Source organism: Ptychodera flava, unplaced genomic scaffold (genome assembly GCF_041260155.1).
Source record: "Ptychodera flava strain L36383 unplaced genomic scaffold, AS_Pfla_20210202 Scaffold_50__1_contigs__length_938362_pilon, whole genome shotgun sequence".
Taxonomy (NCBI): Eukaryota; Metazoa; Hemichordata; class Enteropneusta; family Ptychoderidae; genus Ptychodera; species Ptychodera flava.
In genome coordinates this window covers 451,639-473,426 of record NW_027248372.1, presented here as the reverse complement: position 1 = coordinate 473,426, position 21,788 = coordinate 451,639, and the positions used below count along the sequence as shown (strand labels likewise).

Genomic DNA, 21,788 nt, shown 5'->3' with positions numbered 1-21,788 from the left:
TACCGAAAAGCGGGTAAGCATAACCGAGTCTGTTTATACCATCAACCCTGTATTTTGAATAGTAGGGCCTATACTGCAGGCACATCAGCCGATCTTTCGTTTTAAAAATAAGTGTAAAAGTCGTGAGAATCAACAGGTGGTTATATTAAAGCCTTGCTTCTACCCTTTGACGTTTTGCCGATCGAACACAATTTCGTGTGAGTTGCTCGTGCTCACGTTTTTTCTGTTCTCATTACTCTGCTTGGTCTATGTCGACCACGAGAGGCTGAGGCCACAAGCAACTCAGCTTAATAATATATTGTAATCAACATTAATATTACGACGTTGACAAGTCTGTTAGAATCCCACCAGGGGTGTAGGGCCGGAGTTATTGCTTCTACCTTTTATAATTCAATCATAGGCAGTAGAGGGGCCCGCTACTATTTATGATTCTACCGATCAAGAATTGGTCACAGGGAGAGAGACAGAGACAGAGACAGAGGGACAGACACAGGCAGGGACAGATACAGACAGGGACAGACAGACAGATAGAGGGATACACAGAAAGAAACAGACAGGGAGAGTCAGGGAAAGACACAGAGAGAGGGAGACTATTGATCGCTATACGTTCGACTTTTCTGGAAATGTAATCACGAGAATAGTGAATAAATCAATAAGTCCGATTGTGTATTCTGTAGATGATTTATAAGTGAATGAGAGAAAGAGAGACGGCGTGGCTGACAGAAAATTGTATTTCCATTGCGTTCTATATTCAACTTCGCGCCAAAAATTACCGACTGAAATGATTCGTCTCGTCCTTTCTCATTATAAGTCAATCATGACAACATTTTGACATTCATTTACGGTAAGTTCACACAAATCTTCAATTGAAGCACCGCATTTCCAAATCGGTTAATCTGATAAAAATGGCCGCCATTCACAAGCATCACTTCAGTAGGTCGCCCCTCGACATACAGTCCTCCTCCTATACGGTTACAGCAGCATGTTTGGCATGAAAACCAACTCTACTGCCCACAATAACTCGTCGGCATGATGTAAGCTAATATGACGTAAGAGTTTTGTGAGAAGCATTACGTCATCACTTGATCGCATTATGTCAAACCACAGGCCCTGAAGCAAGACGCTCCAGGGTCTATGGGTAAACAAATATTTTAGTCGCCCACATTTCGACGTATTTCAGAAGATAAGAAAAGGACAAAATAATCTCAGGACAAAAAATTCCTGGAATGTTATTGAAAATAGGGATTTGTTGCCTTTTATCGAAACATTTCCTTAACACATTGCTTAGTTCCACTTTTTTTATTCAAAACTTATCAGCCGCAAAGGTTATTTCAATTTTCGCGGATGAGATTTTTCAAGAAGGTTTGTGGGATAAGCTCAACAAACCTCGAATAATTCTAAAAGAAACTGGATATTACACAACAAAGTAGAGGAACTGCGGATATTACATATTCAATCGGTTAAAAGTCATGGGTTGCGATAACAGAGAAGATATTCTTAGAACGGATAGACGCTAAGGCAGTGTCAGGAAGGACACCGATTGGTTGTTTTAGAAATCCAATCCATCTTTTCAGTGTGGCGATTCGGTTTCTCAACTCATGGTTAGTTTACGGGCGGTGAAGGTTCATGGTTTACATACGGTGCTTTCTATAGTGTTGCAATTGGCGCTTTCTGTGTTGGCTATACATTTTTCAAGTAGCAAAAGAGTGCAGGCTATAGGTGCAGCCCGCTGACAGACTGAGATCATACTGGATGGGTGGTAGACCCAGTAAAGCTGTGTCCTGAATGGCAACGGGTCGGGGATTCTGAACTCTTTGAGACTTTTCATTCACAAGATGAAAACATATGTCGTCACTCTGTTGGTGGACAAATTGGGCCGACTCAGTGAAAGTGAGCACTGTGCGATGTCACGTCACCGTGAAAGCAATAACAATGCCGATGATTAATGCCAAAGTCGCGCGGAGATCAAAGTACATCACCTTGGCGACCGCAAGGCTGTCGTTGCTGCGGTCGCTGTCTGTAATTCGACCCGCAATCAAAGGTGCAGCCTGACCAGCTGCAGTGTCTATCGTCCAACGTAATAAAACCTACATGCAACCTACAACATGCATTGTTCAACTATTGCTGTTGCAAATCTGACATGCCACACTTTGTGATATTGCTGGGAAATGGAATATTAAGTGTTATGCTACATGGCGGTTTATTTACATACACCGTGTTCCCCATTATAACTCAGACAGACAGTTGTCAGAGATGTAAGCAAATAACATTTTTATGTGACCCGTCGCTGTATGTTGAAGATCCCTGTTCTTGTATGGTCACGAAGCAAGGCAACTCCATCTTGCCAACTCGTTTTTCAAGTTGAAAAGCGACTGTACACTGTAGAGGGTCATACGCGGTACACAGCGTTCGTCGACAGCGACTAGCATTTGGCGTCTCCATCGTCAGATGCAACATTTTAAAACAATAATTGACGCTCGTCTGCTTTTAAGTGACCCTGATAAAGTACAACCACGGTTGCAAAGTAGCTACAAACACCACTCTGTTTCAGCTCAGACATCTGCCGTGGCAGTTGTCCAAAGTTTCAGATACCCTATGAGATGTGTCACAGTTTTACACTACATGCTGGGACCCTTCGCGGCATTCTAAATGAACTGGAAGACGAATCGGGCAATGGACGGACACACAAAGTCACACACTATTTGACCCCAACAGTTACATTGCACTTCTCTGGATTTGGACAGATATGACAAATCGGAGACTCACAAACCCTAACGTGCTATATCGCTTCTGCTCTGTGCCTTTCACTGACATTCCCTGAACACTTTCGCTGAACATTAGCCAAAGCAATGCGCGGCCAAACCACCGTGAGGTGTTCGTGCTACCACCTTCTTGCTACACTGTACTGAATTTGTTGAGGGGTAGAGGGTGTCATACAGTCCAGCAAATTAAAGAGCGAATGAAATTAAAATTCATTTATCCAGAGAGATTCTTCATAGAAATCAATTTCTCTCTCATTGCAGAACGTACATGCATGTGAACGAATACAAAAGCATTCTTGGTTTAGACAGCACCACTCACCTGAACGTATACTTTGCATCATGGACAGCACAAAGACTGCAAGGAATTGCTACATTTCCTTGGGAAAAGACGGTTTTTGATGTTTTAGGTAGGTGTCCAGCAAACAATATGACTGTATGTATGACTGTATGTTCGTATGTTCGTATGTATGTATGTATGTATGTATGTATGTATGTATGTATGTATGTATGTATGTATGTATGTATGTATGTATGTCTGTCTGTCTGTGTGTCTGTCTGTCTGTCTGTCTGTCTGTCTGTCTGTCTGTGTGTGTGTGTCTGTCTGTCTATCTATCTATCTATCTATCTATCTATCTATCTATCTATCTATCTATCTATCTATCTATCTATCTATCTATCTATCTATCTATCTATCTATATATCTATGTATCTATGTACATGTATGTACCTAGGTATGTAGGTAAACGTAGTTAGGTAGGTATACGTATGTAGGTAGGTAATCTGGAAGGCATCCATGCAGCTATGCATGCAGGTAGGTCGGTAGGTAAGAACTATTGCGCAGCGTCATTGAAAATGTGGTCTTTTGTTCCGTACAGGTGGCGTGGTATTGCAACCTAGCCACTATGGCAAGCCGGGCAAGGTGGATTCCACCATCCATGAGTTCGGCCACGTCCTTGGATTGTGGCACGTACACCATGGCATATCGGAGATGGAATGCAACGATGAATGCCTTGAACTGCATCCTTCCTTGGAATTGGGAGACATGGTCGAGGACACGGCACCTACACCATTCAACACCTACTGTAGAGACCCCGAGCCGTGTGAATATGATAAATGTGGTTTAGAGACTGTATATAGAAATACACCGTACACAAATTACATGAGTTATGCAGGTAAGAAAAATACACAAAATGCCTCTCGTAATTGGAAAGACTTATTGATGTTCCCTTCTACTAAATAACTGAAACTTCCATGGCGCGCAATTCAGTTCGCAATGTTAAGTTCCAAACTAGGTGCAACTATGTAGACTTTGTAAAAACAAAAGTCTTCGTTTCTAGAATCAACCGATGGCGCAATTCATTCACCTTGTCTTTCTTCATATCAGATTATTACCTGAACGAAGTTCTTATGACCGATTCATTGTCGGACAGTGTTATATTTTTATTTTGTATCGTTTCAGACGACGATTGTACAAACTCATTTACACCGCAACAGGGCGCCCGGATGCACTGCTATATCGACTTGATGTATAAACCTTGGGAGAACGACAGGGCACCCTCTTCAGTCCCAATGGCGCCAACCATCATCTCCGTCCACAAACCGTCGTCAACTATTGTACTCGCGTGGGTACCACCATTGAGTGGGAATCTGGGAGGACCAGACAGCGATTGCAACCAGTGCCTAAACGATAATACCCTCCAGCAGTATGCTAGCACGGCATATTCACCAAATCCTTCCCGTGATCAAGGGTTTTGGGACCCAAAGCAGGCACTCGGTAAGTTATCATTGTGCCATTTTCTGACCCTAAAGAGTCCATGGTGTATATTGTATGCTTTGCATTATGCCAAGCACATACAGAAATGTTATCTTCCAACAACAGTGTACCAAAGTCACGGGGAAGTTGTTTCCAAATGTACTGTCCACCGCCAGATTGTGTTACCTAAATTTCCATATAATCTCTCCAATATCAGAAAATTTGAATTGTAACATAGCGCACCTTCGCTCGCCTCATTCGGTTGCACACGAAGCGTGAATCTACTACAACCTGTGTTAGGTTCACGGTTGTGACATACAATCGATCGCTTTCTTCTTTCAGGCCCACCTGATGCTGAAAGCTGTGATGCCAGCACAAAAGCGTGGATGCCGGACCCAGTCGATGGTGTTTGCGACGACTGTTACATTGAACTTGGCTTCAACATCCCCGTCATACCGGTACAGCTTTCGCTCTGGGTCGCCTGGTATCCGACAAATGGCGTGAAGGACGTGGTGCTAGTGTTCACCGACGGATTGGAAAAATCTCTCGGCGAGATCGACGTCTACTGCGACATGCCGTACACGACACGACTGAACGTCAATAAGCGGGTATCAAAAGTCCGCGTGCACATCAAGAAGCCGTTCGTCAGCATCGATGCGGTGCAGATCACATCCGAACCGAACAATCCTGTCTGCCAGCCATGCGAACCACTGAAGTATACAGTGCACCGTACACCAGCTTTTCCATCAGGTGAAAACACAGTAACCGTTGAGACGCCGAGATACGCGGACAGGTATGTTTTCAGAGAAATAAATGTACTTTTCATCTTACCTGTATTTCACAGAAAAACCAAGCTTTCAGGAACTTGTTTGAAGATTGTAAGAAATAGGTTATGGGCCTACTTACTATTTCGTCTGCAAGAAAGCCAGGTATGCTGTTTTCTGTGTAAAGTTTAGCGAAGATAACAGTGAAAAAGTTGGGATTTAAAACTAGATTAAGTCCCAAAGGATTTGATTTATGCTATGAAATAGACAGTTGAAGGTTCTGGAACAAAGACGGTAGGCCCATACTCATGTTGACTTGCGCAGCAGCATACGTCTGTACCCCGAGGGACTGCGAGTCACCCCCCAAACAGTCTGTTTTGGGGGTCGCCTCACAGGAAAGACGTCTGCTGTTGCTCTAATGGCCAGTCAATATGTGTTTTATAACACAACTCAACCACAGTCATGCATAAGATCGTTCCATACACAAAACTTAAGCTTACCGAACGTGACATGTTTGAGTGGTTCGGCAAGAAAATGTGTTCCCCGACATCGTCGCAATACTTCTGCAAAACGTTCAACGCACCTTTGATTATCGTTTCCATCCGCTTCGAGTTCTTGTTGGAAACCAGAGCGTTCAGTTCTTCTTCAGAAAGTAGGATAAACCAAGAAAATTCTCGACTATCGTTTCGCTCGGCCGCAGACGACATCTTTGTTCATATTCCAGTTCGCGCATGCGTAAATGTCGTTTTTGACGTCAGCGGGCATCACTTTTCGGAACCTATGCCTGGCAGGCAACAGTTCCAACAAATAATGCCTGATAACATCGCTTACGTGGATCAGCAACAAAAAAGAAAGCATCCCTCGTGACTCTCAGTTGACGAATTAGAAGACAGACTGCGGATTATGCGTGTTATAATTATAAATTTGCTCACCAAGTTCGCTGTAAACATGTCCACACACACACCATTTACAACAATTCATAACAATCGGTTCGGGCTTCCCCCATGACGGTGAAAGGGTTAAACTGATTTGTGGGATTCGCACTTGGTCTACTGTCTAGTTACACATTCTAGTGGTATATAGGTATAATCATCTTAATGAACAAAGTAGAACATCAACAACACTGAAATGCAGATATTACTAACACAATTGGAACTAATTTCGGAGAATTGGATCTTCATATTATTCAAATTTCTTAAAAGTGTTAGGTGCCCTGTGGTTGAATGTTGCAATATTACAAATTACTCATAAAACAAGTGTTTAACTTAAAAAGAAAAGCAGATGAGCTTATTTTTGCAGTTTAAGCGGACATTACTTCACTATCCAATTATCCCAAATTAGTTCCAATCGTGTTAACCATAATAAGAAATCACAAAGAATCATTTATCGCATTTATGCACAGCAATTATGCATGGTTGACTATTCTGGCATTCCTGTTGTAAAGTGTTCAATGTACTCTTCGTTTCTAGTGAACATCACTTTTGTTTCACTTTACAGCGATGTGGTTCCCGGTCCACAATACGTATACCGTATAGAAGCAGTGCAGGGTTCAAAGAGCAGTGACCTATCACCTCCTCTCGTCTACCAACACGGTCACACATTCTGTGGTGATGGCATCATTGAAAGGTAATGAAATTTCATCAATGGAAAACAAAAAAAATCAGTGACACACTTTGCAAATGAAGACGCCAGTAATCTTAAAGCAGTCCGCACCTCGAAAGAGAAAAACTTTGGCTTACGCTTTCCTCAATTAATGTTTCAGCATTTTTTTGCCAAACCAAGAATAAAAATCAGGGTGAATATGAAAAGTTAGTTACTAGAGAAAAAAATTACTAGACACTAACAGATATTCGAAATTCAAAATGGCCGCCACCCCTGTGTTAACTCTATGGGGAAAACTAAAATTTTCAATTTTTAAAAATATAAGACGATGAAAGCTGTTCTCACTCCAGGAGCTTTAAAATGAGCCCCCAAAAGTGGTAGATCAGAAAGGAGTTGTAGACATTTGAAAGTCCGAATATCTGTCCCCGAGGTGCATTCGATCTCAAGAAGAAAACACTTCCTTTTATATTTTTTTAATTTCCAGAACAAATTTTATTTACAACTTTAGGAACTATCTTTAACTTGTACTTTCCAATATTTCTGTCTTTTATGGATAATACCATGCCTTGTGTAACACCCTAATCATGTCAAATGTCTAGTTTTCACTTTGTTGACAAAGTCTGTTTCTGCACAGTGTCAAAATGACATCGTTGAAAACTTAATTTAAGACCAGATTAGAATTCATTCGTAAAGAATAATAACATTGAATGTTATCCACAGGGCATGATTTTTGGTACACTAATGCTTTGTATTTCAACATACTTCAGACTAAAGAGATGAACTGGAAAATGTAATCGTCACACAGCGCAAAAACAATGACTAAAATATTAATAGTTGCAGTATTGTCCCTTAAAGTTTGAAAATGTGCAAAATAATTGACGTGAGTCTTCAGTGGTGACTGTACTTTTCAAGGCAGGGGCCACTAGACAAAAAATAATGATATGCCATATTTCATAATTTTTTCTGTGTTGTATTTGACATAACAGATCCATTGGTGAAGAATGTGACGATGGTAATGCAGTTGATGGAGATGGATGTAGTCTGAAATGCCACAAGGATGAATTCTTTCATTGTGAAGGTGCGTGTTTAATATCTTGTCATTCTGTCAATTGCACTATTTATGTGGTGATGTAATGGTTAAAGGTATACTGTCATCTGTTCCAATTTTGCCTCAGTTACCATGGAAAGAGAAAATCTAACCAATCACAGTTTTTAAGCGGGTGGCCGCTTTTTAAAAACAGCGCCCTCACATGGACAATTTGAATACTAAGGAACGCCCGTTTGACCATACATGGGCATATTTAGATTATAGGTGACTGTATACCTTTAATGGCTATGCTGTATTTTTGACGCTAACAGATCAATAAACCATCTTCATCAGCGAGTGCATACTCAGTGAGGAAGAATATGCGACGATGGCAATGCAGTTGATGGAGATGGTTATCTGAGTTGCTTGGCAGACATTTTTATTATCGATGCTCACCGATTTTTAATCGAAGTTATTGTTTTGACAATTGTATCAGGTGATCCTGGAAGGGAACTGAGTCTCACCTGCGACTATTAAATGTTTTACAATAAATGTGGTACACCATGCGTAAAAGTTTACATCACACAAAAGTTTAATAACTTTAGTTATGACCCTATATTTTGAGATTATTACAAAAGAAAAATGGAAATAGTTTTCATTTTCCATCCTCGACCAAATAGATGGCCCAAAGTGACCAAAATCATAGTGGTTTAAACTGGAAAGCTCAGGATTTTGTCAACTTAACACGTTTGTTTATGAGAATGTTCCTTTTAAAAATGTCAGGAGAGCCGAGCCTGTGCTACCGTTACGATGGTGACGGCATCTGTGAAGAATTTGAAAGACATTTCAGTATCCGAGACTGTGGTTTTTACACGCCACCTGGCTACTCTGACCAATGGGCATCCACAGCACTGGCCAATCCGGAATATCAAACAGATGAGTGTCCGGAAAGTGTTGTGATTGGTCAACCAGCACATACACAGGTGAGTTTATTACCCGTAATGTTGGTACTGTGGATATTCTTTCTGTCGAGTGGTTTACGGATTATAGACCTGTCATAAGGAAGGACTTTGAAGATTACATTACTTTGCCAGCATTAGATTCAATGATTACCAGGCATTGAGGTCCAGTTTGTGACAGAAAATATAGAATTGGGCCAATTAACCAAGGTGATGAAAGGGGTGATAGACATAGACAAAGACGCAAAAAGATTGACAGAGACATTGACAAATAGAAGCGATGTAGCGACAGAAGTGGACTCGAGCCTAGGAATCTGCGCCTGTACTTGTTTTCGGTCTCCAGTTGTTGCTGCTTTTTTACATGTCACTGACTCGCAGTTTTGTTGTGTAAGATTTGAGAAATAGTTGGACATTGCATGATATTGGAAAAAGAGAGACATAGATGCTGACTTGAATTGGAAAAAAAATGAAAGAAATCATAAAAATCTTCGCTATGGGTGTAATTGTTGCACTGTCAGTAATTTATACAAAGAAAGCTCAGAAATCAGCCGTGATTTTTTTCAGAAATGCGGATTGGACAATGACCCAACCACATCATGGCATCCCTGCAACCCGGATCTGCATGATGAAGATTACTGGCTTAGGGTGAGTATGCAGTAAGACAGGTGACAGAACACATAGTGACTACTAGTGCATCTATAAACTTTTTATGGGTTATACAAATAATGTGTCAGACCGATATCTGGATATTTTCTGTCATTTTAGGGTATGATGTGCTCGTACATCTAACAAAAGTAAATGTTAGTTAAGAATTTGCTTTACATATTGTGTGATTTCGTCTTACAGGTTGGTTTCAGAAAGCCAGTCATCGCAACATCCATCATTATATACCTTGCATCAGACGGTATCGATGCTTTAAAGTTGAGTCCAGAAGCCAAGTCCATATCTGTGGCGTTGCTGGACACATCTGGTGAGAGCCACCCTCTGAGCAGCAAGGAGATCTTCATCTACTGCAGGGACAATCCCATCCAAATCAACGTTCTGCACGATCTCAGCAAGCCATTCTACATGACTGAGGCGGCCATCATCAAGTTCAAGTCGCCCCATGTAAAGATCTCTGCAGTGGCACTGAGGTCTCACAACGGACTTGACCCGATCACGATAAGCCAGTGTGGCCGTGACGAGGTTTACAATCCGTACACCAGGCAGTGTTCAGCGTATCAGTGCAAGAAGCCGGCTTGCGCCAAACTGAATATCAAACACGCTGACCTTGAGTGTTACCCTGACAACAACTTCGAAGAAGGGGATGTGTGCGAGGTGAAGTGCCATGTTGGCTATGTACCATCAGCGAAACAAGAGGTAATGCTACATTTTCAAAACTTTCGACTATGATAACTGCAAGTTTAACTAAACCTTCCTGACATGTTGTTTACGATGGGACATACGAAAGTTCATAGCTATTTTTGTAAGGTAAATAAAGCCTTCTTTTAAATCGTATCCTCTTTGGGATCTCGATGTATAAATACAACAAAGGTTCAACAACTAGTAAGAACAGACCAAAACGATAACAGCAACAAAATAAAGGAAGAGAGAATTTGTATTTAAAGTCGTGACAGTTGTGAACTTTAGAGATGGTCATTAAGAAGATATTCTATTACAAGCCAGCCACTCATATGTAAAAAGTTTAACCGTTACGTCGATTACTATTAGAAGCAACACACAGCATTCAGGCAGATATAATCTCGGAAAATGTACCCATGTATCACAAATATTATTGTCATAATGCCATCTGTTAACACTGAGCGCATTATCCCATTTTATAATTATAACAAAGTAATATCGACCTATATTGCCGTTGAACATGTAAATATACAGAAAGCTGCGTGCTGTTGTATCACAGGCAGTTACGTGGAGGATGTCAACATCGTATACTTTTCTGCATATCATTTGTTCCGTATGCTTTACTACCAAGTTTGCACATTAGTAATGACCTCAAAACGCCTGCTCATTAATCAATGTGTCTGCATTATGTTTCCTTTTCTTCAGGTGATGTGTATTGATGGACAGTGGGAGGGTTTGTCAACTTTGGGGTGTTTTCCCATTGACTGTAAAATGCCGGTCATCACAAACGCCGAAGTAGTCTGCTCACTGGGAACAACCTATGGCAAAGAGTGCACATTCAAATGCATAGCACCGGCTAAATTACAGGGTAGGTGCCACTATGCTATTGCTAATAATTTAACTATAATGAAATGGTTATATTTAATTGGGGGATTGTAACGACAAAATGAATAGGGTCATACCAGACTCACTATTAGACGATGGTGAATACAAAATCAGGCATGACCAAGGAACCAGACTCACAATTGAATGAGTGTGACTTCAAGACTTGAGTGTAATGTTGGGTCCCTGAGTGAAAGCATTAATGTATGATCGTGAACTGACTTGCCCATATGTAAATTATAGACACTAGATTACCAAATATATATGTGAATTTAACTGTGCTTTTTCACTACGTGTATGTCAATTACTTTTTGTAATCATTGAAGATGCAAATAGATATAAAATCGGCTGAGAAATAGCAGGGTCGCTTTAACTTTCACTTTCAGGCACTGACAACAAGCTTGTGTGCCAGGCAGATGGGCTGTACAGTCTACCGGAATCCTTCTGCCAGCTGGTTTGCGACAAGCCAGATGTTCCACCGAACTCTGTCCTCGTCTCACAGAAGTGTCAGCAAGGTGGTTTGAATATCGGGGAGACTTGTAAAATCCGCTGTAAAGTGGGATATTACGTGAAGGGCCTGGCAAAGAGAAAGTAAGAGAATGTCTAATGCATAAATTTAGTGACTTTCACATCCCACTGGTACCATAAAAAAAAGGTCAATGAATAATTTTGGTTGACTAAAAAAATATATTGCATCTTTGCTTCGCTTTTGTTGTTTGCCAAATTTTTTTGAGAGAGTGGCGATATCATGGATCACCAGATTCAGTCATTCACTTCCACTCTTGCTCCTACTCTATAAGACGAATGTGTGTCTACATTCAGGACATTGGAGGAGTGATACAATAAATCTGTAAACGCCCTACAGGATACATGATTAGTATTTGGTTTAATCATAAATAGTAGAGAGGGGATACTACCTATGGTTTAATCTGGGTACGTTTCTTTTCAGTGGTGTACTCTATACTTATTAATAATATTCATATCAACTGAGACTGGACAGGAAAGTAAAGTGACGCTCTTAGTAACTTTTTGACTAGTCTTTTAGCTGTTGTGGCAAGTTTATTTACTGTGTTATGTTCCTTTTTTATTGTTTATTCTTTTCTATATGTGATGCAACAATTTGTATTTTTAATACTTATTGTGCCTTTATCCTGAATTAAACTAATGTATGTTAAACGTAAAGCTATTATTACATATTAAAAAGGCACATGAAATGGTCTTTCCTCGAGATTTCATGTCCACTGGATTAACTTTATGGCAGGTATTCATTGTGGTGTTTTGACCAATAAGTTCATATGGCCAGCAAAATCTGCCATTCATAGTTGACACTTCTGATCGATCGGTTTTTTCCAATGAAAGACATGCATGCTACGGCATTGGCCCGCTAAGCAGGAGATAGTGGACCTGATTAATATTCAAAGTAGGGATAGAGGACCATAAACGATATGAGGTGCTGTAGTCAGTACCAACCAATGTAGTCCCTCAAATATGGATCTCTTTGACGAAAGAAGCCTTTGGACTTTAAAAATTATAGAATTTTTCAGATTATGTTTCCAGACAGATCCCCGGATTTACAGACCTTAACAATGTTAATTAAACGCCCTTCTAATGTAGTATCTAATATGTCTCATTTCAAGCGTTAAATTTTGTTCAAAGGCACTTTGTAAAGTGTAGCTACATACCCTATCATTTAATGTTTATTCTTTCAGGAGATCATTTCGTATGAGTTGTGAAGAGACTGCTGAGTGGCAGGGTAGCACATGCGAGCGTGTCACGTGTGATCCACCCACTCCTTTGTACCTCGGCATGTACAATTGCACAGACAAGTTCTACTATGGAAGTGAATGTAGACTTAGATGCCCCGGGGAAAACGACAGGGTGAGATACGCTTTCTTTTCACTCACTGTGGTGTGGTGTGTCATCTGGTCATCTTTTTCAGCGCACTTCAGTGAATAAGATATGCTGTAAACTCACAGTTTGGTAAATATTGAACGTGTCATTTACAGTATGATCTGTCTTACTTTTGATGAAAAAAAGGAGATTTACATTTCTAGTTTGATGACATAAACGTAAAGTGCCATTTACCTATGGTAACTCGTAACCCTTATCTTGTAAGGCATATCGCTTCCCAATCATCGCTTACAGTTATGAGCTGATAGTGGGCCATGGACTCGACTAGTCCTTGTGGACTATTTCTATGGTCCAAACCAGATAAAGTCATACTTTCACTGTAATATTTTTCTTGTAATTGTACCTTTATCTGGTTAAATAAACAATTCATTCATTTGCCAAATAATTAGAATGCGGTATTATGCCAAACCCAATACACGCTACTGGGCATAGTATATTATAGCAGATTTAGTCAAGTGCTTTAAAATATTCAACTTTTTCTGAAAAATACTGTTTTTAACCAATTTGACCTTATGATGACATATGAACTTGGCAGGATAAAAGTAAATGAAGATCACTAAAGGACTGGTATAAAAAAGCTAACCTCAAACATTTTTTAAAAAAGAGCTAAGTACATTTATTTTTACAGTTCCACTTACATACTGTTTTTCTTTTAAATTTCGATTTGATCTGATTTTGCGTGGTCTGATTTCATTACAGAATTCAAACAGCATCGTCTGTGGCCGTGATGGTACCTGGGAGGGAAGTTTTAAAAGATGCAGGCAGCTGACTGGACAGTGTCCGCCACCGCCTTCAAGCAAACTTGTAGAATTCAAATGTAAAGATAATTCAATAGGTAAGTCCTACAATCACTTGCAATCCGAAATAATAACATTGTCAATCAAATATCTGATTCTGTAATAGTCATCATGTTCATGTTGCACTATTTTCAGTTTCAGAAATATATTTAATATCCTGCGTAGTTCATATGCCATCATTAGGTCAGCGAGTCATACCAAAGACTCGGGCATTTGAAGGTCACTGAAAACACAGATTCTTTAAACATGATTTTTACTTACTGAACCTGCAACAACATACCATGCCAAGAAAGTTTTGGCTAAATGCCGATTTTAACTGACTCGGCAGATTGGGAAATGAAACTGCCTGGCCGGATAACGGTCAATCTTATCATGCACATCATAATTCAAGTGTCCGATACTAAGGTACAGATGTGAAACATTGCAAGTTTTAAAAACAGTGAAGGCAATTTTAACACGTTTGCAAATCTCGCTACTTGTAAAATGTTTTAAAAGTACATTACCATCCTTCATCAAAACATATTTTTAGGTTTGATCTTTGAGGTGTTGGCTACTAAGTGCTTAAAAGGAGTGTTTTCTATGATGCTGGGCGATATACTGTGTATGTTATGTGCACTTTTTGGAAATTATGTACACATTCATTTTTCTTCAGTAATATGAAATTCCAAACTAATTCTGTTTGAAAGGTGATACTTGTACAGTGAGATGCCTGGCGGGAGACAACCCTGTCATCATGGACGTGAATGCCAAGAATGGCGTCATCAACGTCGATGAGATCATGTGTACCGCCCAGAAAAAATGGTACCCAGAGCCAATGGCCTTCAAGTGCGTGGAACACTGTAGCAGGGTAAGTGATTTCCAGTGCAAAATGGAACTTGTTGAAAATTAGGAAATGACGTACAGAATCACTATCGAACCATGGGACAGGGCCAAGCCACATTCATGAAACGACTGATAAGTGAACCACAGGTTGTTTACATGTTTTGGTAAATTGACTCATTGATGCCTGAGTGTTTTATTTCTGACAAAACAGCCTCATTATTGACTATTCGCACTCTCTGACTCTTTCTTGCAGCGGTTCATTCAAGATGGCTTCTGTGATGCAGAAAACAATCGGGCCTACTGTGACTGGGATGGCGGTGACTGCTGCGCCTCCACAGCCGGCAAAGAAGTCACTCCATTCCCGGAAGACTGTACAACTGCTTGCCAGTGTTATGATCCCAACGCTATAGAAAATCGAGACAAGCGATTAGAAGCAAAGAAACGAGACAACCTGACATGATAAATATGTTGGCAAAAAGCCCAAGCGAAATTTCTGCAGGTATAGATTAACTGACAAAAACTAGTTTTCGACTAGTTTGTAAAAGAACGAGGAGGCATATTTGCTTTGTCCATCAGAGATGTTGATTTTCACTCACGCAAGATATCTTGTCGTATTTGTGTGTTTCGTATAGTCACAACATAGTTTGAATAGGATCTTTTATCATAAATAAGTATCCTCATTGTGTCAGTATAAATAGTTTTCCTTGGGTCTCAAACCATGGTCTTCACTTCGTGTCTGTGCTAAATCTAAAAGTACTTGTGAAATAATACAGGAATCGCCTGTATGTTTGCATTTGCTCTCATGAACGTGCACGGGCGAACTCTGCACACAGCAACTGGATTTGCCAAAAACCAGGCTGATCCACGGAAATATGCACCTCACAGCAGAGTGTGGTACAACCCGTTCTTTCCAACATTCTGCAGTGGTATCACAGGGTTGTTGCATGGCTTGGGGTTAGCTGGATGTTAGTATCATCATTGTGCTTTATTTATGCAAGTGTGTAGGATCTTTACGGGGACCAGTTTCTTACGATACTCTCATCTATAAAGTTTAACTCAGTGACAATGGTGTCACATTTTCAGTGCAAATGCAACCCTTTATATCCCATGCACAGGTTTAATTTAGTTTGTTTAAATTTAAATCAAAACTGGGACAATCCAATGTTTTTTCTTACTCTGAGTAGTTTAAATGCAAAATCCAGCTATTAGTTTTGTCTGGCATATGAAAATTCAGTGTTGTCACATTTCAGCCCAAGCCAGGACCAATCCTGTGCTTTGAATTGTCTTATCACAATAGCTACAAAATCAATGCAAAACAATTCAATCCGAAACACTCTGCTTGAAAAAGAAGACGATTGCGTGAAAATGACAGTCTTTTGGGACAAATTTGATAAACTCATTCCATAAGCTTAATGTTTATACAAGTCTATACATAATTATATATTCGTGAAGATGTTATATTTCTAGACATACACAGCTTCGAATTTATGTAATTATTCATATTTTATATTTTGGTAGATGATAGACTCTACATTTTTGTATATTATTCCTTTTAAGGTTTTGAATCTTGAATTTTTAATTCTTGTACCACATGGAGATCTAGCTACTGCCAAAATGTATGGAACAGATACATCTCTGCTTCGTAATCAAAGATTCATTGTTTCTAGCGAGTCAATTATTTAAAACATGTAGGGATGACAGAAAGTTTTACAATATCAGTTTTGATCAGTTTTTTGGCGGTAATCTCTGCAGAACGATTTCCCTTTTCTGTCAAATCCTGTAAATTTGACAATGCCTATATCAGATTGTTTTCTGCGCAAATATGACGCATTTAAAGTTTGCAGAATTATTTCTCTTGAGTCCGTGGCCCATGACATTGAAGTATACTCTTCCAGATTACGTAACTTATCCATCAAATGTCCAAAAATCATGTAAAATATACAATGCATACTTCACGATACAACAGAGCTCATCCTACAAGCCGATGTCGACACACAGGTGTAAACAATAGAATCTCTAATTTCCCAACTTAGAGGGCGCAAGTCCCCAAAAGTTTTACAGGACTCGGAAAGTCCTAGACTTTCACCGTAACAGTTGTCAGCTGGACAGTGAACTGCAATTATTCAAGGGGAGGGGATTAAACAGAATAAGTTAAGGGTAAAGAGAAATAAGGACACCAGCGGCATCATTTCTGTTATCTCAGTCAACAATACAAAATAAAATAGTTCAGTATTTAAATTCTTTAATGGAACAAAAATCATCTTATAACGATGCAAGGGTAACAGTTGTAGCACACGGTGTATCATGATATTACAAATCAGATGTTTCCATACATCGATTTTCATTCTTTTCTTTTTAGGCACATGTCTTTTGCATGCCACATATCATTGACCAGGTTTACGCATTCATAGCGCAAAGTACAAAGTATGCAATTGTATTTCGTGTTTGTAGGTTTTTATTGAGATTGTTCAAATATTGATTGTTATAGAGATTGTTCAAACGTTGATTGTCATAGAGATTGTTCAAATATTGACGGAAAGAAAGCAACTTGCAATGCAAACCAGTGTACTCCAATAACTAATGTCAGGGCAATATATATGTCTTCATATTTCAAACCAACGAGAGTATGTAATCGTATTTGAATTTTAGTCTGTCCAAGAGCAATTACAGTCGTAGACACACAAGAAGCAACTTCCAATGCAACCTGTTTTTCTGAAAGTTCAAAGGGCACACATCCTGGTATTCAATATATCATATATTTTCCAATGGACGACATCGAAGGAGCTATGCAGGCTGTATTTTTGTATGGTGGTCGCAGTCTTTGAGATAACTTCCATCTATAGGGAAAGAAATCGTTAACTTCAAAGTACAACGTGTGGGTATAGCCACTTGTAATTTCAGAACCACATGCCAGCTGGTCGGAGTGGAATGATCCGCAGTGCATCGTGGTGTTTTAGCAAGCCACAGTATTTACATTCTTGCTGTATAGGTTCACAGATTGCTAAAATATTAAAGCATAAAAGAAACAGACAAATCACAGGTATTCTCACGAGACTTCCGTAGATAGGCTCTGTAAGTTTGTAATACTGCAGAGCACTTTCAGATCAGGAATAGGTCAAAATGACGAACCAAATTGTGAAGATTCGACTGATGGTTGTATCAGAAGGAAGAGTCAGTGGCATATTGGCTGTGAAAGGGTTAAAACGTAACTAGTGTACTTTGTTGTGTCTGGTAGGTGAGTGTATAAAATTTCGACAAAAATTTATATCCAAAGTACTAAATATCGGCCTACCACGTAATTGAATGCCTGCATTCTCCTTCATCTTAAACCGAATGTAAACTGTGTGATTCCTTTGAAAAATATTCATGGGATAAAACATTTCACAGGGAATAAATACGTTGATGTAAAACATAGTATTTCTGAGGAAAAAAATATAATTGGATTTAAGAATACTGAAATATCAACTATCAATGCAAAAGTTCAAAAGAGCACTCTGATAATTTTTCAACCTTTAAGAATTTTGGGTAGGAAATTATTACTTGTTTCTTATGTCTCTCTCCTCCCTTGAAAAAAGCTGAAATATTTCCCTCGAATATTGTAATTTCTGAATATTATATTTAGCTTCTTCCTCTTATGTAATGTTATAACATATAATAAAGATAAATATATATATGTACATCCAAACCTAGTCAACGTTTTCTTTGGATCGACTTAATATATCTTGAAAGATTCTATATGCATACATGCATACATACATACATACATACATACATACATACATGCATGCATGCATGCATACATACATACATACATACATACATACATACATACATACATACATACACACACACACACATACATACATACATACATACATACATACATACATACATACGTATATACACACCATTGTACTATAGCCTAATAGTTCTAGGTGGTGTTGCAATGCGATAAATAATTAAGCAATAACCCCGCCGCAGGAGGGTATACACGAGATTTTGGTACAATGCGCGACATATAGAGGCGAGTGCTATCTGGAGCGAATTGTACCAAAATCGAGTGTATACCCGACTGCGAAGGGGGTTATGGCTATTACATTATATCAACTTGTGTGTCTTTGTTGTCTTGTTTGGATATTTTCGTCACTTTTAAGCCCAAAATGCAGAAAACGGACATAGAAATCGAACGCCGGAAATTCAGCGCCCGAGATCGAGCATTTTTATAAGTTTGGATTACGTTGACAACAGACGCACACAGTATCCTACGATAACATACGCATTACGTTCATCATCATTGCATTTACGCTTCGCTATTCACATACAACGAAAACACTAAACTTGCGACCTCCTAGCAGCAGATACAGAAAATGGGTCAAGAGTTCAAATCACAAGAAAAAGTAACAATTTTTTCGTAAATTTACATAAGAACTATAGCCCTGGCTGTTTTGGCATACTAAAAATAGATTTGTCTCATTTTGTACCGATGCGTCGACCATCGCATGCTTGTCTTGGTACAGTGAAGTTACAGGCGTACCAGTAAACAAGCAGTTTGAAATAATCCAGACTTGGGATGACAGCAACTGTGATCAACTGTGCTGCCCGATTCAACGAGAGCTGGACGCTGACACTGCTTGTTGCATTTGTAATACTGTATGTCAACTTTCGTCGCAGTCACCAGGAATAATCCCATTGTTATTTTGAACTTCTTGGTCTACATCGTTAGAACATCCTCGTCTGTTACAGCCCAAACTTTGGCAAAGAATGTCTGACATACCGTTACGGTGAGGAAGTGTCAATTTATTTGTGTATGAACGAATACTGCAGCTTCATTTGTGCACGTGTGTCGCGTCTCGACTCCCGCTGAATCAAGCAAAAGTGCACGGTGCGCCGTTGCCCTAATATGCAATGATTTGTGTACATCAAACCCAAATGTGCTGCTTCAGAGGTGTCTTTCGTCATTGACTCCGCCCTCGGTCCCGCTTGGCAGCTACATTCAAATTTCGCAAACGGCCCTAAAAGATCCCGGATGCTGTCGATTGCGTGAAGACTGCATCATTTCTTTGACAATATATACCTTCTCTTAGCCCCAAACTTCACAAATTTTCCGTCTAAGTGGTCAAAACTGGGTAGATTTGATGGCTGATTTATGGACTTGCCAACACCGGGAGAAATTTTGAGAATCAACATGCAGAAGTGAAGAAAACGGAGGTAATTCATGGGTATTCAGTTTACTTTCGAGTGGAGCTGGCTACCTTCTCATTATATACACTGTGTAGTAATTACGGATAGTTTTCAATCGGATTCGAACCCACAACATACGGCATCAGTCGCCTAGCTGAGAGGCCACAGACAGAACCACTCGAACTCTCGCCGTAGACTGAACCTGGGCAATGGTAACTCTCGCCGTAGACTGAACCTTGGCAATGGTGTCACTTGTATATTTTGACATAGATTGTGAAACTATAAAGGGTTTCCAGAGGGTGGGTAAGCAGATTACAATGTTTAAAATATGATTTTATTAATCATAATCGTAATTTATTAATAATCATAATTATCACAATGGAGTTTCCAGACGACATTTACACAAAGTAGACGACATTGTTTGTAAAAAAGTTTTAATATTCTGTAACATTCATATTAATAATTTATTAATATTCATAATCATTTGTTATGATAATAATAGAAAAATCATCACAATATAATGCCTAATCGACCTGTGGTCTGGGCTGCCAAATTCCAAATACGTTTGTATGAAAAAAGGAGAGACACATGAGAAAATACTGCAAATGATTTTATTTTTAGAAATTCACCGACTTTAACCAAGTCTCGGTTTGCTTGGAAACCAAAGGTCAAATTGTTTTAATTTATGGATGACAAGTGGTTGTACTCAGCGATGATATTGTACCCAAAGATAATTGTATTATACCGATAACAGGTGATTGTACTCCGTCGATCATTTGCATGTTAGGGTGTGTGCACCTTGCTTCTCAACTATTATCATATGTTGTTTGTGCACATGGTGTTTGACGTATAAAAGACAGTGTTCCTGAAATTTGGTGCTCACGCCTATCACATCCAGCTGAAGGATCACCTTGCGTACTCAGCCTAGCAAAGTAACAAAGAAAGCTGTATTTGAACCAGCCAGTATCACACATAAAGCGGACACTGACACCGTGCTGCAACACGCCAGCCAGTTGTATGTGCATGCATCGAGCTTTCTGAGCGCCACGTGGACTTCAATTCTGTGCAGGTCAATTCTGTGCAGTTCTACAAGCAAGTCTCCTGCAAGTCGCCGGTACACTTATGGATGATGTGGATAATCACTAATATTCCAATACGAAAAGACTCTGCACTTTCCAATAGCTCTTGTGATGTGAGTACACAAATTCTACTTATTAACTAATTTTTAGCTGCAAAATTGTAGCGCTACGGTGAGGCGGTCGGTGATTTTTGGTTACTTTTTGCGACCTCGCTCGCCAGTAGGTTTTTGCGACCTCATTCGCCAGTAGCTACTCGCTGCTCGCCATTAGCTAATGGCGATCGAGGTCGCAAAAACCAAAAATCACCTACCGGCTCACCGTAGCGCTACAATTTTGCAGCTACAGTAATGTTCAAATAATGTCTGTTTGATCAGAGTAAACAGTGCCATTATCATCAATCAGCTTTGTAGTTAATTTACTGCGAGCCCCCGTTTCTCTCCTTGAAAAAAATTGACGCGATTGTTTCTCATCCTCAAGCAGTCTCGCTAGAGAGTGGATGTTGGCTCCCACACATTAATCATTATAAAGTGAACTTATCCCTGGTGTAATAAAAATCTGCCAAAATCTTACGTGATTTTTCGCGGGATTTTGTACCAGAAACACGTCACAGAGATTAAAATCAGAACAAATTTTAGCAAGTTCTTTACCACCAATAAAGCGAGAATTACTAGCCATACCCCCCCCAAAACAAAACAAAACAAAACAAAACAAAACAAAACAAAACAAAACAAGCAAACATCCAACACGCTTTCCATGCAATTGAAATCTAAAAGAATAGGACTGGAACCTGCTATGAAGGGTTGAAAGATTTCTAAAACACTGGGGCCGCTGAGTGATGTTATTCGGAGCATAAACATTACACACGTAGGAGAGCCATCAATTTCCAGAGTTCCAGCAATCACTCTCGC

The 21,788-nt window shown here is 39.6% G+C and overlaps 1 protein-coding gene across 1 annotated transcript in view; it reads left to right on the top strand.

Annotated features, from left to right (window-relative positions):
* Positions 1 to 18,297, top strand: part of LOC139128361 (pappalysin-1-like) — a 28,456-nt gene extending 10,159 nt beyond the window's left edge. Inside the window, exons 3-17 of the mRNA XM_070694151.1 lie at positions 3,024 to 3,169; positions 3,638 to 3,934; positions 4,222 to 4,536; positions 4,858 to 5,308; positions 6,777 to 6,905; positions 7,868 to 7,959; positions 8,692 to 8,891; positions 9,432 to 9,512; positions 9,714 to 10,226; positions 10,914 to 11,076; positions 11,477 to 11,681; positions 12,800 to 12,968; positions 13,701 to 13,836; positions 14,485 to 14,645; positions 14,874 to 18,297. Of these exons, the coding sequence (XP_070550252.1) occupies positions 3,024 to 3,169; positions 3,638 to 3,934; positions 4,222 to 4,536; positions 4,858 to 5,308; positions 6,777 to 6,905; positions 7,868 to 7,959; positions 8,692 to 8,891; positions 9,432 to 9,512; positions 9,714 to 10,226; positions 10,914 to 11,076; positions 11,477 to 11,681; positions 12,800 to 12,968; positions 13,701 to 13,836; positions 14,485 to 14,645; positions 14,874 to 15,080 (3,265 nt within the window). The 3' untranslated portion in view covers positions 15,081 to 18,297. The remainder of the gene's footprint in view (positions 1 to 3,023; positions 3,170 to 3,637; positions 3,935 to 4,221; positions 4,537 to 4,857; positions 5,309 to 6,776; positions 6,906 to 7,867; positions 7,960 to 8,691; positions 8,892 to 9,431; positions 9,513 to 9,713; positions 10,227 to 10,913; positions 11,077 to 11,476; positions 11,682 to 12,799; positions 12,969 to 13,700; positions 13,837 to 14,484; positions 14,646 to 14,873) is intronic.
* The last annotated feature ends 3,491 nt before the right edge of the window (positions 18,298 to 21,788 follow it).